Source organism: Punica granatum, chromosome 7, assembly GCF_007655135.1.
Source record: "Punica granatum isolate Tunisia-2019 chromosome 7, ASM765513v2, whole genome shotgun sequence".
NCBI classification, from domain to species: domain Eukaryota; kingdom Viridiplantae; phylum Streptophyta; class Magnoliopsida; order Myrtales; family Lythraceae; genus Punica; species Punica granatum.
The window spans coordinates 19326866-19342384 of record NC_045133.1 but is presented as its reverse complement, the minus strand read 5'-3'; the positions used below and the strand labels follow the sequence as shown (position 1 = coordinate 19342384).

At 38.1% G+C, this 15519-nt stretch overlaps 1 protein-coding gene across 2 annotated transcripts; it reads left to right on the top strand.

Annotated features, from left to right (window-relative positions):
* Window positions 1-558: 558 nt before the first annotated feature.
* Window positions 559-15152, top strand: LOC116213528 (inositol hexakisphosphate and diphosphoinositol-pentakisphosphate kinase VIP2-like). 2 transcript variants are annotated; one of them, XM_031548512.1, is made up of 29 exons: window positions 559-982; window positions 1112-1171; window positions 1691-1737; window positions 2340-2423; window positions 2872-2935; window positions 3565-3718; window positions 4136-4206; window positions 4717-4821; window positions 5711-5803; window positions 5896-5970; window positions 6198-6283; window positions 6786-6992; window positions 7074-7173; window positions 7316-7386; window positions 9006-9087; window positions 9694-9852; window positions 10037-10162; window positions 10311-10373; window positions 10449-10523; window positions 10739-10864; window positions 11184-11425; window positions 11729-11773; window positions 11865-11931; window positions 12243-12314; window positions 12670-12923; window positions 13005-13062; window positions 13467-13634; window positions 14202-14276; window positions 14430-15152. In XM_031548512.1, exons 1-29 carry the CDS (start codon window positions 944-946, stop codon window positions 14694-14696), a joined length of 3135 nt encoding a protein of 1044 aa, XP_031404372.1. In that variant the 5' UTR covers window positions 559-943; the 3' UTR covers window positions 14697-15152. The 2 variants fall into 2 exon arrangements, with proteins under 2 accessions (XP_031404372.1, XP_031404371.1); XM_031548511.1 differs by having other exon boundaries at window positions 1109-1171.
* Window positions 15153-15519: the final 367 nt, after the last annotated feature.

Genomic DNA, 15519 nt, shown 5'->3' with positions numbered 1-15519 from the left:
TAACGATCGAGACCTACGAGTAACTCCGTGCCAATAAGCGGCTGCTCTGATGCTGATAATGAACGGTGAACCGTGACTAGTATTTTTTTTCAAAAGATAAATGAAAAATTACATTATATTTGTATGATAAATAATAAATGATAGAAATATTTGAAGCAATCTAATAGAGTTGAACCAATGGTTTAAGGGTATAATTTTCTTGAGTTAAACTTGAGTCATTTAAAATCATACATGAGAACTAATGAGCTGTAGATTAAAGTGATAAGCAATCTCAATTTCTAAAAGGAGAATGCGAATTTAAGTCCAAAGAGACGCAGACTAAGAGACGCACTTATTGAGAGGAAAACCTAAAGGGGAATGCGAGTTCGAGCCAAACAAATGCACTGCCAGTCTCACCGTATTTCTTCTCGTTTGTGTGAATGGGTGAAGTCTGCACGTCGCTCTTATTATTAAAAAAAGAAAATTCAACGGAAAATATTATGAATGTAAAAAAAAAAGAGAATTGAACGTTTATCTCCGCCAAACACGGACACCTATAAATGCCCAACATTTCATCTTCTCGTCAGAGTTTTAGTCAGCCACGGCCAATTTTTTTAAAAACAAATCTCTCTCTCTCTCTCTCTCTCTCTCTCTCTAGCTTCAGAAGGAGAGCCAAGCTTCGATCAATCAACCGTCGCGTGAATCTGCTCGGCCAGCTCCGTCCGTTCAACCCATCCATTCTTCTGCAACTCTTCTCCTTCTTCTTCATCTTCGCCATTGTCTGCTTTGCGTCATCAATCTTGTCTGTTGCTCGGTGGTGGAGGATTGTGCTCCAGTGCGGTGGAACTCCGCTGTAGGCGGTGCCGGTGCTCTCTGCTTCGGCTCGCGGTTTCTGAGCTCTGCCTTTGCTCTGTGCTGGAAGTTGTAGCTGAAGGTTTGACCGGTCAGCGGTTCTAAGATAGAGATGAGGATAAGGATTGGAGTTTGTGTCAGGGAGAAGAAGGTGAAGACTCGATACTACTTCTAGTTCCTGCTCTTCCGCTTAGACAGTCGTGTAGACGCGGAAAGTGCAGCGGTGTCGCATTGGCATTCCTTAACGTTCTTCTTACTGAAATGGATCATTTGTCAGCAGGTTTTCTCATCTCCGATGCGGCACATACTTCAGAGACTGGAGGCATTTGGTGAATTTGAGGTATGTTGTGATTCCATTTGTCGAGCTGTTGGTTCAGCTCCGGTGTCAATCTGTGAGGCTTTTTGCAGCTATTAAGATTTCGTTCATCAAGTTCCTCGAAGACATTAATCTTGTTATCTGCTATTTGTGGCTTTCTTTTTTTTTCTGCTGAAAGCCGGAGATTTGTCATGAGGAATGCATTTGTTTCCGAGACATTTCATTGTTGAGCTCCGAGCGGGTGGCAGGGCGAAACTTTTATGTTTAGAGTCTCTTGTTTGGATTCCCGAACAAAAAACTTTAAGTTTAGCTCAACACACTATACAACAAAAATACACATTTCCCAACTTTAACTCAACACGCTACACAACAAAAACAAAACACACGTTTCCCAAGTCAAATTTATAATCACATCTCACTTGTCATTTTCTACAATCAAAATCAAAATCAAAATTACTTTAACTCTAAAACCAAACGCACCATAATTAGCATCTTAATACTGTCATTTTTTTTCATATCTTATCTTATTTAATTTAATGCTAGGTGATTATCTTTGGGGACAAGGTTATTCTTGAAGATCCCATAGAGAGGTAATAATTCTCAATGGTAACAATTTTTACTTTCTAGTGCATTGGATACTTATCTGCTGCATATTTTCCACTTCTTTTGCACGGTAATTGAATCTCTGATGATTCTTTTATCTCAGCCTTTTGCTGAATATTATAGTAAAACCTGGGAACTCTAGATATCATCGGACTAAGAAATTAGAGATACTTGCTCTGCGTACTCTTTCTTGATGGAAGAGTGGGGAAGGGGGGAGGATAAGTGCCCGGGTTCGATGCCAGGGGCGAGTATAAGTGCAGGAGGAATATTAGAATGTTATAGAAAATACCACTTGTCCATTTGACCATTATATGTATGGATAATACCACACAGTCATTTGATCATGTTGGCTATCATTGAGTTGGTGGCTGGAATATTCTGCTTCTGCAAAGTGTTCCATTACCCTGCATAAGTGTCATGTCCGGGAGTTCCGCACATGTTTAATATGGTAGTGATTTTTGATATTCTGAATACTTGACCAAGACTAGCATATGACATCTTCACTTTAAATGTTGGTGAAACTCTGGCACATCTTTTCATTTTAGGAAACAAGCAAACTATGGCTAACTTGTCTTACATCCAAATTCAGCTGGCCAATATGCGATTGCTTGATTGCATTCTACTCTAGTGGATATCCCCTGGAAAAAGCTGAGGCTTATGCTGCTTTAAGGAAGTGAGTCTCTTCTTTTATCTTCTTGTGTTCAATAATAATCACTGGTTCCCTGTGGATTTACCATTTTAGATTACAAACCAACCTATCATGGAAAAGCTGAACATGAAAATTTGGAAGAAAGAGTTGTTCCAGAACAGCATTTATTAATCCTTTATAACAAGATAAAATTGACTTAAATAGAGCAGTAATGATCCTTTAAATGTCAACATAACTACATGTTTTTCATGAATACTGTATTTCGGAAGGATCATTTTGCTGAATATCGCATATGAACTGCATGTCTCTTCATGCTCTGTTTTACTTCCAGAGCAGTCTTAATTGATTTACCTTACTTTTAGAGTTTCAAAGCTCTGTTTGCCTTAATTTGGTTATTATTGGTTGTTGGAGATCTGAGTACTTTGCAATAGTTTGATATGATTCAGGCCTTTTCTATTTTGATATGATTTAGGCCTTTTTTGGTGAATGAACTGGTACAGCAGCACCTCCTTCATGATCGGAGAAAAGTATACGAGGTATATTTTCTCATCCAGTCATATTTTGAATAATTTTTCCAAACAAATATGTGAAACTTCTATAATGTGCTTTCACTAGGTGTTCTCTCTATATCAATAATGATTTTATTGTTCTCAGTGTTTCAATTTGGCAAATTAAATTGTTTTTACTTGTTAAAATGAATGCTATATGTAATTTCACCACCTCTTGTCTAAATGAATGCTAGATGTAGTTTTGATGGCAAAATATGAATCTTATTTCAGGTCAAATGTGACCTTATTCATGCTGTTTTGCAGATATTTTACCGCAACTTCTAATATTATTTTGCATTACTAGTGGATTATGGGGAAAATGCTTAAATATTACAAATATGGGCGATCTTCTACTAGTAATATGATTTAGAATGGCAATTCAGTAAGACAAAGACTAACATTAGAGTCTTTGAGGTGGAGAAGAGAAACACTGGGACTACTCTATTTGTAGTCCACACATTTACTGGCCCATCGTAACTACTAACGGTAAAAGTGTAATTTCTTACAAAGCTGCATCCATCTTTTTCTCTTCTTCGAATTTCTGATGTTGGTAGCATCTTGCAGAAGAGGCTAATAAGATACTACTCTTTTACTTTCTTATTTTTCGTGGGGTATAGCGCTTGGAACTGTTTGGAGTTCCGGTACCGAGATATGCTCTTGTGAATAGGGAAAGGCCATATCAAGAACTAGAACATTTCATTGAGGAAGAGGACTTTGTTGAGGTCGATGGTAATCGGTTTTGGAAGCCATTTGTGGAGAAGCCTGTCGATGGTGAGTGAAATTGGTTTTATTTGGATTATATTCTATCCAATGCTACCCTGATTTCCTTAGTTTTTTATCTGATAAATTTAGTTCAACATCCATTTACTTGTGATGTTTTTATTTTGGCAAGTCTTTTAAAAGCATTCAGTTTCACCAGCGTTTTGATTTTCAGAAAATTAAAAGGAGTCCCTGAAGAAAAAGCATGAAATGTCAACCTTCTAAAGCTTATTATGTCCTCATGAACATTGTTTTTGTCAGATACATTTACGGTGGAAGCATTTCCTTTTTCCCCGACACCTTTTTTAAGAGAATGCTGTGTGTGTTTCTTGAGCTGTACAAATACCTGAGTGCTGTGTTAATTAGCTTTCAGCTCCCCGTATATTACATTTCTCCAAGCACTTATCTGGTTGATATTTACTTTTGAAGGTGATGACCACAGCATAATGATATATTACCCCAGTTCAGCTGGTGGTGGTATGAAGGAATTGTTTAGGAAGGTGAGTTATCACTAGCCTTTTTTACGGTGGTTGGTAATGTCTCTCTTTTCATAGTAAATGATGTAAGATGACAGGCATTAATTCTACCCATTTTTGTCTCCTGTTATATGATGACCAGGGGGTTTAGGGTTCCTTCTAGGTTGAGAATTTTTCTTTAAAATGGTACTCAGTCAGCTGATTATGCTTCAGTACATAGTCTTGGATCAGCAATAGGGACCACGGCACAGAGTAGCTTAATATTGGAGACTTAACCCCCCCAAAAAAAAATAATAATAATAATAAAAAATAAAAAAGGAAAGGTTGTCATAGTGTTTTCATAGTCATGTCGTTTACTGCTACACCAAATTCACATTGTTGTCTTGCTTAGTCATCCTCTAGGGATTCCCCACTACTGCTTGCTGTTCCTGCGCCTATCTCCCCCCCCTCCAACCTGCTGGGTGTGGCAATGACTTCTTCCTTTTACTTCTAAGTCAAGCCATAAATTATCTTCATTTATTATTCTAAATGCAGGTAGGCAATCGGTCAAGTGAGTTTCACCCAGAAGTCAGAAGGGTTAGACGTGAAGGCTCTTACATATATGAGGAATTTTTGCCTACAGGAGGAACAGATGTCAAGGTCTGCCCGCTGCATTTTAAGATATTTTGTTTACCTTTCTGTTGCATGATCCAGAGTCTCTAAGACCGTTAAAGCAGAGACAGAGAAATTGCTATGCTTGAGATTATTTTTCTGGAAAATTTTCTAAGTGTTTTTTTTTTTCGCTGAAGCCAATCTGAATCATATTATTGAATGCCTTTTATGTCCACGCAAGTATGATACAAGCAGTAAGTCTCTCATGGTGGTAAGATCTTTGAACAAGGTTAAATCTTTCAGTTAGTGTTAATTGCTCAGTGTTCATATCATAAGGAACTGGCGTAAATTGTCTGGCTTCACTATTCAAATCAAATAAATGAAGCATGAGGAAAGTGATGTAGCACCTCACTCACCTGTGTTACTTGCTCAGCTTTCATATCATAAGGAACTTGCATAAAGTGGCTTGCTTGATTGTTCAGATCAAATAAGTGCATGCGAGGAGAGTCATTTAGCGCATGACCTACATGTATTGGTTATTCTATTTTGTGTTCTTTTTAGTATAGAATCTAGTGAGTTCACTCTTCCCTGGCCTAAGAAATCAATTTTGTTCCACCTTTTAAGATAAGAGTATGTTAGCATGGCAAGAAGGTTGGCCATGATAATTCTAACATCTTAAGGGGGGAGTATTTCGTAGTTTGCTATGAAACCATTGCCTGCTTGTGGATGCATTTCTTCTGGAAATGTACTTGCTTACTCCTTTGTATTGTTCTTCTATCCACTCTAGGGTTCGTGGCAAGTCCATCTCATTTGTTTCTCAGTTTCTTTTGCATATGCTTTACCAGAAAGCATGATTGCTCACATGTTAAATTTTGGTCTGATCAAAGTGACCTTTTGTTAATGTGTGTCATGATTAATCTTCTTGTTACTGTGGCAGGTATATACTGTTGGCCCCGCATATGCCCATGCTGAGGCTAGGAAATCACCAGTTGTGGATGGTGTTGTTATGAGAAATCCTGATGGTAAAGAAGTAAGCATTTCATATCACATATTTTATATTGTTTTCTAAATGGAAAGTTAATTTGCTTTGCGAAAAAAACGAAGATGGCCATTTCTTGACAGGTTAGGTATCCTGTACTATTGACTCCAAATGAGAAGCAAATAGCAAGAGAAGTTTGCATAGCATTCAGCCAAGCGGTAGGCAACCATCCTTTATTTACCCAAAAGTTATTATTTATTGTTTTTGTTCTAAAAGCTGTTTAGAAACTGACAAGCTCAGGTATGATGCTATCCTTTTGCCAGTTATTGTCCGGATGCAAATTCCCCCAATTTAGGGCCTAACATATGATCCGTTATATGGATAGGCAAATGTTCTCTTCCATTATGAGGACGGGGTATGATTTGTGTCCTTTTATCTTGTGCAGGTCTGTGGGTTTGATCTCTTGCGCTGTGAAGGACGTTCATATGTTTGTGATGTGAATGGTTGGAGTTTCGTGAAGAACTCATATAAGTAAATATGCCAGTTACTTTTTTCGTAGCATGTCTTTTGACTGGGTAACTCTAGGCATACAATTGCTTATGCAAGTGGCATGAGCTTTCTTTCTCGGGCAATGAAGTGTATCTCATACTTTCACCATATCCTGCATCTGCCATCAAATTAAGCATATTTACATTCTGGCATGCCAGGAACATATAATGAGTCATCATAATTGTAAGCATCATTTACCAAAATGATGAGAGGTCCTCAATCAATCTAAAATACAAGCTATCTTATTAATGCTTCATTGAGACATTGTGAGTTTTGCTAGTTGCTTACATATACATATATAAAAAGGAGTTTCTCTATCTGGTCATTGCTAATGATTTCTTCAATTATTCAGATACCTACCTTTTCAATCTTGACAATTCTGTGCTTGAATGGTGGTGTCTTTACATGCTCCATGAGTACTATCTCTTAGCGTGTCTTATTCTTCTTAAATGGAGATCTATCTAAGTTTAGCTTTGTTAAATAGGTATTATGATGATGCTGCATGTGTCCTGAGAAAGATGTTTTTAGAGGCGAAAGCTCCACATCTTTCATCAACAATTCCCCCAGTGTTACCTTGGAAAGTGAATGAACCAGTCCAACCATCTGAGGGACTGACACGCCAGGGAAGTGGAATAATTGGTACTTTTGGGCAGTCTGAGGAGCTGCGTTGTGTAATAGCTGTTATTCGTCAGTAAGTCCAATTCCAGGAATCTTTACTTTGTAGGAATTGACCTAGTTTTCTTCTGTAATGCATCTTTTTCAATTTTCGCAGCGGTGATAGAACTCCAAAGCAGAAAGTAAAATTGAAGGTTACTGAGGAAAAGTTGCTGAACTTGTTGTTGAAATACAATGGGGGAAGACCTAGATCAGAGGTGCTATTTTTTGTTACAGATTTTATTCACCTTTTGTTTCGGTTGAACAATTGATCTTTTATTTGCAAGAGGATGTGAAGTTCAGAGTGATCTGACATATATATTTGATAACTTATGCATTTGTTGGTTCTATTTCTTTCAGACAAAACTTAAAAGTGCTGTGCAATTGCAAGATTTGTTAGATGCGACGAGAGCACTAGTACCTCGTGCTAGGTATCACTTATTAAGGACAAGTTTCCTTTTTTGGGAGCATGTGCATAAGCATTTAATATTTGGTTTAAGATTCTGGTCAGCAGCCTCTTGGCCTTCCTGCTAAAAATTTATGGGGAGAAACAAACAGCTGCTGCAGGCATCATGATGTTTTCTTTACTTATTTTAAATTATTCAGAAATCATCATTCTTCATTTATTATGTTCTTGTTATGCATCAGGGTGAAGCAAGGGTATTCAGAAGAAATTTAGCGATTTTGGGAGAAATGTTTCTGATTATTGGGTTCATCCTTGATTATTATCTTGTCTAGCTATAATATTTTTTTAAAAAAATCGTTCTGTTCATTTCAAAGAGCTAGTATAAAATATTCCTTCTCTACTTTTGTTATGGAGCACCTGAATGATGCCTATAGTAGTTAGCTACAAAAAGTTACTGAAATTATGAACTTATGCTGATAACTTCAAGCTTGTTCTGTTATTTTCTTTCATTTGGTCCTTTGCATTTTATTAGTCCGCAAATAGAGGCATTCAGCGGTTTCTGAATATGTGCTTTTAACCTGATGAAAATCTCCAAGTCTGGCCCTCACCGCAGTCCAACTAGCTCCGGTGGCCTATAACCACGATAGGATTAAAATAGGAACTTCGGTTCCAATTTTAGTTTTCCAATGCAAAAGCAGAGAAGTGTTGATAGAGAAACTGAGGCAGGAAGAGAGAATATCTGAATGATCAGACTGAAAAATTGATTAGCCTTATGATCTTACCTGGTATTTAGGCAGGAACTGCTGCCGCGGTAATCCGTTTGATGTCCTACATAACACCTCACCTGTGTTTCTTCTTTTTTATTGTCTGAATGAGTCTAATTCTGAGTTCTTACATGACTTGATTCGGTCGAAGTGATGGGAAGTTCCTTCCTATATTACCAAGTAACATCGTTAGGCTAACAATTTGTTACCATTCATAGCATTTAAAATCTCTCGTCCTAGTTCAGTTGCTCTATGTACTCCTCGTTGACTTTAAAATCGAAAGGCCAAAGTCAGACTGCCAAAATTGGACCTACAACCCCCGATTTTGGCTCATTACTTGGTTTGAGGCTACTGGAGCTAGTCAGACTGGAGTAGTTGTATTAAACATTTCTCTTTAATGGGCACTATCGTTTGAGCGTGGAACTCAACTCTCTCGTCCTGCACCAGGGGACTATGATGGGGTACAAAAATCCCATGTTGGAAATGAATTGAGTCTTGGTTAGGTTATAAGTTTGAAAGCGCTCCCATTTCTCAAAGCGTCTTTTGCAAAGAACAAAATCATGTATGTTGCGCCCCAACTGGTAGGGCAGGCCTTCTTGTGATGATGACCTGTATGTAGTTAAGTTTGGTTGGTTTCTTATTTACTGTCGCATTTTTTTGCGTTCAAGGACCACAAAAAAAAAGAAGAAAAAAGCTATTGCTATCTTGCATGGCCACTTCATTCCATTCCAGACAGTAGTCAGGGGTCCTTTTCCCCTTACTTTGTGGTTAAATGAGCAAATGGATGTTGTCTTAATCTTTTTGGCATAAGCTTTTAGTTTAGAAGAAAATTGAATTTGTCAAAAATATTGATTTAGTAATGGCATGTGCAATGTTTCAGACCTGGTCGTGGAAGTGATAGTGAAGCAGAAGATATGGAGCACGCAGAAAAGCTGCGGCAGGTTAAAGCTGTATTAGAGGAGGTATAGATGTGCAACCCTACAATTTCATTGATAGTATATGCTTGTATCTCTATAGTTTGTAAATGTTGGTTTTCCTGTCTTGCGTATGTAGGATTTGGTCATCCCAATTTAAGGTTCTCTTATGTGGATGGAGCATGACCTGTATCGAATGTACTTGTTTCAGTTGCTCACTATTTCTTCAATGATAATGCATCCTCTAGCTTAGTCGAAACTGTTGGCTAAAAAAAAAACTAAACCATTTGCCATCTCATTCATCGTCTTCCACTGCAACTGAGTCATACCAGTGGTCCTTTGTGATCCTTGTAACTTTTTTGAGATGTGGTGTCATAATATTATTCTGGTGTCTGGCCCCATGAGCGTTGCTGTTTGTTTTCCTTGCTATAATTTTTTGGAAGGAAGGATAAGTTGTGAAGAATCGTGGCTTCAATATGTATCAACTTCAGGCTGTTTTTAGAGTTATTATAATGATTTTTGCTCATTCCAAATCTATCTAGTTGTGATAAATCTTGGATAACAAAATGGGGTACAATGTGTAGACAATATTCTGCTGGACTTAAGTTATTGATACAAGTTATTAATTTGATTATTATCTGCTTCTGCACCCAGGGAGGGCATTTCTCTGGTATTTACAGGAAGGTCCAGTTAAAACCTCTTAATTGGATTAAGGTTACAAAAAGCAATGGTGATGGGGAAGAAGAACGACCCATCGAAGCTCTTATGGTTCTTAAATATGGTGGTGTTCTGACTCATGCAGGCCGGAAGCAGGTTTCAATCTCTATCCTATTGTGCAGTATTTCTAGATCCGATTTTAGTTTTTACATATTATCTTCATCGCCTTGAACTTACGCTATCAGGAAAATCTTCAGCAACATGGAAAATGAGTACTCTGTTCTCGTCATTTAAATTTTTGTGATGCAAAAGTTGTAGTTTCTTTTCCTGCTTTTTTCAGGCAGAAGAGCTTGGTAGATACTTTCGGAATAACATGTATCCTGGTGAAGGTACAGGCTTGCTTCGCCTACATAGTACATACCGCCATGATCTTAAGATATACAGTTCTGATGAGGGTAGAGTTCAGGTATACCCATTTCTCTGCACAGTTAAAATTGAGCTCTTTGAATTTGCTGTTGCCAACTTCCTATGATTTTTGTGTCCTTGCATTTTCCAAAATAAAGCATATCTACTTTAACTTTGAGCTTCATTACATGCGACACTTTTGTGTGCAGATGTCTGCAGCTGCTTTTGCCAAAGGCCTCCTTGACTTGGAAGGCCAATTAACCCCTATCCTGGTTTGTGAAATCTCTGCCAAAACCTTTGACTCCTAACTCTTGAATGTCCACTACTGACTTGATGTTTTTTTCAAGGTGTCCCTTGTCAGCAAAGATTCGTCTATGTTGGATGGTCTTGAAAATGCAAGCATCGAGATGGAAGAAGCTAAGGTTTGTTTAATTTAGTATAGCTTTCTCGCATTCTATTCATTCTTAGACATCATTTTGCTTTACAACACTTCGACCTAAAAGGAATAACTAACAGGGCAGCTGATATATATATTGATTTTTCCTTTCAATCATGCAGTTTGACATTTCTATGACATTTTCGGCTAAACCTGCTTCTGAAATAATATGTAAGTAGTTTTATGTTTCTATCGACTCAGGCTAGGTTGAATGAGATCATAAAAGCAGGCTCGAAGGCAGTTCATCGCAATGGGTCTTCTGAATTTCCATGGATGACTGATGGAGCTGGATTATCTCCCAATGCTGCAGAACTTTTACCTAAACTGGTAAGTATAAATTTTCAGGATAAGATAGCCTTCAACCAATCTGTTATGTTGGGAGAAATAATCAGGCACCTTGTTTTAGGTGGTACTAGAGCTTGACAAAATCCTGTCATTGGATCACATACTAGGAAAGAAAAGGTTGTCAAGATTTCCTACTGCATAGATATGCTTACAAAAAATTAACTGCTAGCATATGTTAGGAAACTATCATAGGTAGGGGATTTGAGGTTTTATCACTATTTTTCTCCCAATGATGCAAAAGTTAGAAGAATGGTGTTTTTGACTGTTGATGTTTCTGATTTTTTTTTTTTTTGCGTACCAGGTGGAACTGACTAAGAAGGTCACCGAGCAAGTCAAACTACTTGCGAAGGATGAAGATGAGGAACTCACAGAGACAAGTGCATATGATGTCATTCCTCCATATGATCAAGCTAAAGCTCTAGGGAAGACCAATATCGATGTTGACCGCATTGCTGCTGGATTACCCTGTGGCAGTGAGGGATTTCTTCTGATGTTTGCTAGATGGAGAAAGCTTGAAAGAGACCTGTATAATGAGCGCAAAGAGTAAGTAGACCTATCCTTTGTCTTCCTCTCTCCATTTAAATCTGCAAACCTTTCATTTACTCTGCCTGAGTCAAAACTTTAGCTTCCCACCAAACAATAATATTCAAATAAAGAGCTTGATGGACATATCAGGGGTCCTTGCAAATTTGAATCCTCGACAAGCTACAATGTTTTGATTGCATTCTGGGATATCAATTTAGATTCAAAGAAAATAAAATACAATGAAAGAAAAAGAAGTGCTCAGTTCAGTTTGATAATTGGACTGGATACTGGCATCTTGCTGACATGTGCGATTTCTTGCAGCCGATTTGATATTACGCAAATTCCAGATGTATATGACTCATGCAAGTAAGCAATTTAGTTTAATATAAGCAGCAAGGATTTTTTTTTGGCAGAATCAAAGTGTTGTACAATTATAATTTGCTGTTTAATTGCTTAGGTATGATCTCTTGCACAATGCACATCTTAATCTAGAAGGGTTGGATGAGCTCTTTAAAGTTGCTCAGGTATGAATAGGACCTTTGTGGTGACAGAAGTTTTTCAGGCAGCATGATGCCTCTAAATCTTTCCACAGAATAGTGTGACTTTTGTTTTCTGATGCAAAACTGAGATCCATAACATGTTACAATATTTGCATTTTTAATGATGCGATCAACAAATCAGTGCCACATCATATTCGAATTTGAGTATCTTTGTTGTTTGGATTTTAATTTTCATTTCATTGGGAATGGGAAGTGACAAACATTTGGGCATTCTTCTGGGTATGGATCTCAGACTTTGTCTTATAGCACAATAATCCCATTAATATTTTCTACAGCTGCTCGCGGATGGTGTCATCCCAAATGAATATGGCATTAACCCTAATCAGAAACTGAAGATTGGCTCCAAGGTAAACTCATTATTGAATCCCTTGTGCTGTAAGTGGGAGAACACTATGGCTTAATTCTGTAACCTCTATTATCTGGATGGAGGAACCAGAACTTCTACTATGTATTGAATGCGGAAGTGTAGACAAAGTGGGAATTTCGTCCACCTAAATCATATCTTAACTGTCTACTTAGAAGTGTAATCCAGGCTATTTAGATACCATGTTTATGTCTTTCGTAAGAGGTAAAGCCTGTAGGATGGTGCATCAAGAGTTCTCTGTGTGAAAGTTTGTCTATTCTAATTGTATTTGCATTAGCTTTTCTAATTCTCTTTATGCTTCGGCCTTTACTGATAACTCTGGTCTTGCATTACATTAGATTGCTCGGAGGTTGTTGGGTAAAATTTTGATTGATCTGAGAAACACCCGGGAAGAGGCGATCAGCGTCGCTGAACTAAAGAGCAATCAGGACCAGAATTCAAAGTCTGACAAACCTGAATCAGGATCTCCAGATTTTCATCCAAAGCCCCAAGGGAAAAATGAGGAAAAAAGACGTTCTAGCTTCACCAGTGAGAAGTCAATGGATCAGGAGGAGGAGGATGATAAGGAGCCCCAATACCGCTTGGACCCAAGGTAAACACATGAGCTTTCGGATGATATTACCCTCGCTGCTATAAAGGTGGTGTTTATGACAATCCTGTTTGTTCCAATTAGGTATGCAAATGTCAAGACACCCGAGCGTCACGTTCGAACAAGATTATATTTTACATCGGTGAGTTGATATATCAATGAGTAATGTCTCTCTTTATTATGGGTTTTTGGCTTTCAATCTGCATCCCTCATCTTACCACTCGACTGGACTTACTATACACAGGTGAGAAATTGTTGACTCTGTTTAATTCTTTGTCCACTATTGCCAAGGTTTGTAATAGCGATTTGCTGGTTCTAGAAGGAAGTATTGTCACTTGTCCTTCTAAGCAGCTTCACCTGATCGTTGTTGTTTCTAACTGGAGTGATTATTATATGCAAAATTTGTGTTACCTGAAGGTGTCCAACCCATTTAGATCCCTTAAGAGGATCTAACCAAGGAGCACAAGAATACCAAAAATGCATCAGTTTCTCTTATCAGCAATGGAATGAGCTCTGACAATCACTCAAAATCGTTCTGATGGACAGGAATCACATATACATTCCCTGATGAATGTTCTTCGATACTGTAACCTGGATGAGTCGCTCCAAGGAGAAGAAAGTCTCGTCTGCCCTAATGCTTTGGAGCGACTGTACAAGACAAAGGAGCTCGACTACATGAGTTATATTGTGCTCCGCATGTTTGAAAATACTGAGGTTTGTCCTTACTCTGTTCATTTTGCATGTATTGCCGCGATTCCTTTTTCTCTGGTCAATTGCACGACTTCAATTGCTGCACCCAAAATTGAACATGGACTGGACTAATGCAGGATGTAGATCCAATTATTAAGTTTTATGGAAAGATGTTAGCTCCAATATATCTATGAAATGCTTAGCAGGCCTAAGTAAATATCTTAAGCATACTTTCTAAGCATTGTGCTGATCTGAATTGCTCAAAAATTGAAGATAGGGCTTTTATAAATGTACCTGTTTATATATTACATTTTTCATGTGGTTCTAGAATTAGTCATTGATCATGCATCCCGGTGTTGTGATTGTGACAAATGGGAGTGACTTTGATCCTATATTAATGGTCTGAACAATAACCAAGAAAGAAAAATAAAATGTAGAAATTTTGTTGTACTTGTTGAGCGGGATGAACTTCTACTAATTTGTGTCTGTGTTCTACCTTGTCGAGTTACTATCCTAGAAATATATACGCAAAATTACCCTTATATATTCTCTTCTACCAATTCTGAACATTTCCATCTCGCACCATTGCAGGTGGCCTTAGAAGACCCAAAAAGATTCCGCATCGAGATGACATTCAGCCGTGGTGCAGATTTATCACCTCTCGAGGTATATATTCAACTAAGAACAAAAGGAGTGCAATTTTCTTCCATCTTTCGACTAAGGGATCAATCTAGAACATCACTAATAATTTTATGACCTAATTCATGTGAAATGTATCAGAAGTAATGTAGCTACCATTTTTGTTTTAAACATTCACAGATAGACGACGGAGAGGCAGCTTCCCTTCATCAGGAGCACACGCTGCCCATAATGGGACCGGAGAGGCTGCAGGAAGTGGGATCATACCTGACATTAGAGCAGATGGAAAGGATGCTTCACCCTTTCGCCATGCCAGCGGAAGATTTCCCTCCACCATCAGTACCCCAAGGATTCTCAGGATATTTCTCCAAATCTGCAGCCGTCCTCGAGCGACTGGTAAACCTCTGGCCTTTCAATAAGCAAGGAAATGGCGTGAATGGGAAGTAATCTTTCGGGTTGCTTGTCCTGCTTCTCTCCATACTCCGAATCATGAACATTTGGCTGTCCCATGAGCTCAGAATAATCCGACACCAAAACAACAAAAGAGCTACATGTCTTCTCCTTACAGAAAGGAAATGGTAACGAGAAGAGCCAAGCACGAGGCACTCTTGAAGGAGGAGCTCAGCTCCTCGGGACAGATTTTGGGACAGTTCGGTATTTCCTTTTGTAAGAAATGCCATGTCGAGAGCGACAATGGGGGGGAATCTTAACAAAAAATTGATTGTACCATTTACTGTGCTTGTATATGTAGAAGGATGTCGTTAGTCAGCAGAGCAGCGGATTCTCTTGATTCCCATGAGTCAGGTTAGAATCATTGCTCCGTTAATATTCTTCGGCTGCTATTTCATCTTACCACGGCAAAATTTACGATATATGGTACAACATACAGGATTAAGTTCGGTCTGTCGCTGGTATTCTACTCAGGTGGTCGGAACAAATTCTTCAATGATGCAGGTAAATAGGGTCGCAGAAGCTCTTGGGAAATTACACCTAAAAACAGAAACTTTGAACATTGTCTTAATTATATCATAAATCTATTTTGCTTAAAAAATTTGAAAAACAAAAAGAAAAATTAAAACATCAAATGGTTGATAAGGCATTCTCCTCGTACAAAAACATCAAGCTCTTGGATCCCTACCTTCTGATAAGGCATTCTCCTCAGTTTTCTGTGATTTTTTTGGGAATATAATAGATATCGTTATTAAGATTGAATCACTCTTGATGATACTGATGTAATGTATGGTTATTAATATTTGGTCATTAAGATTGA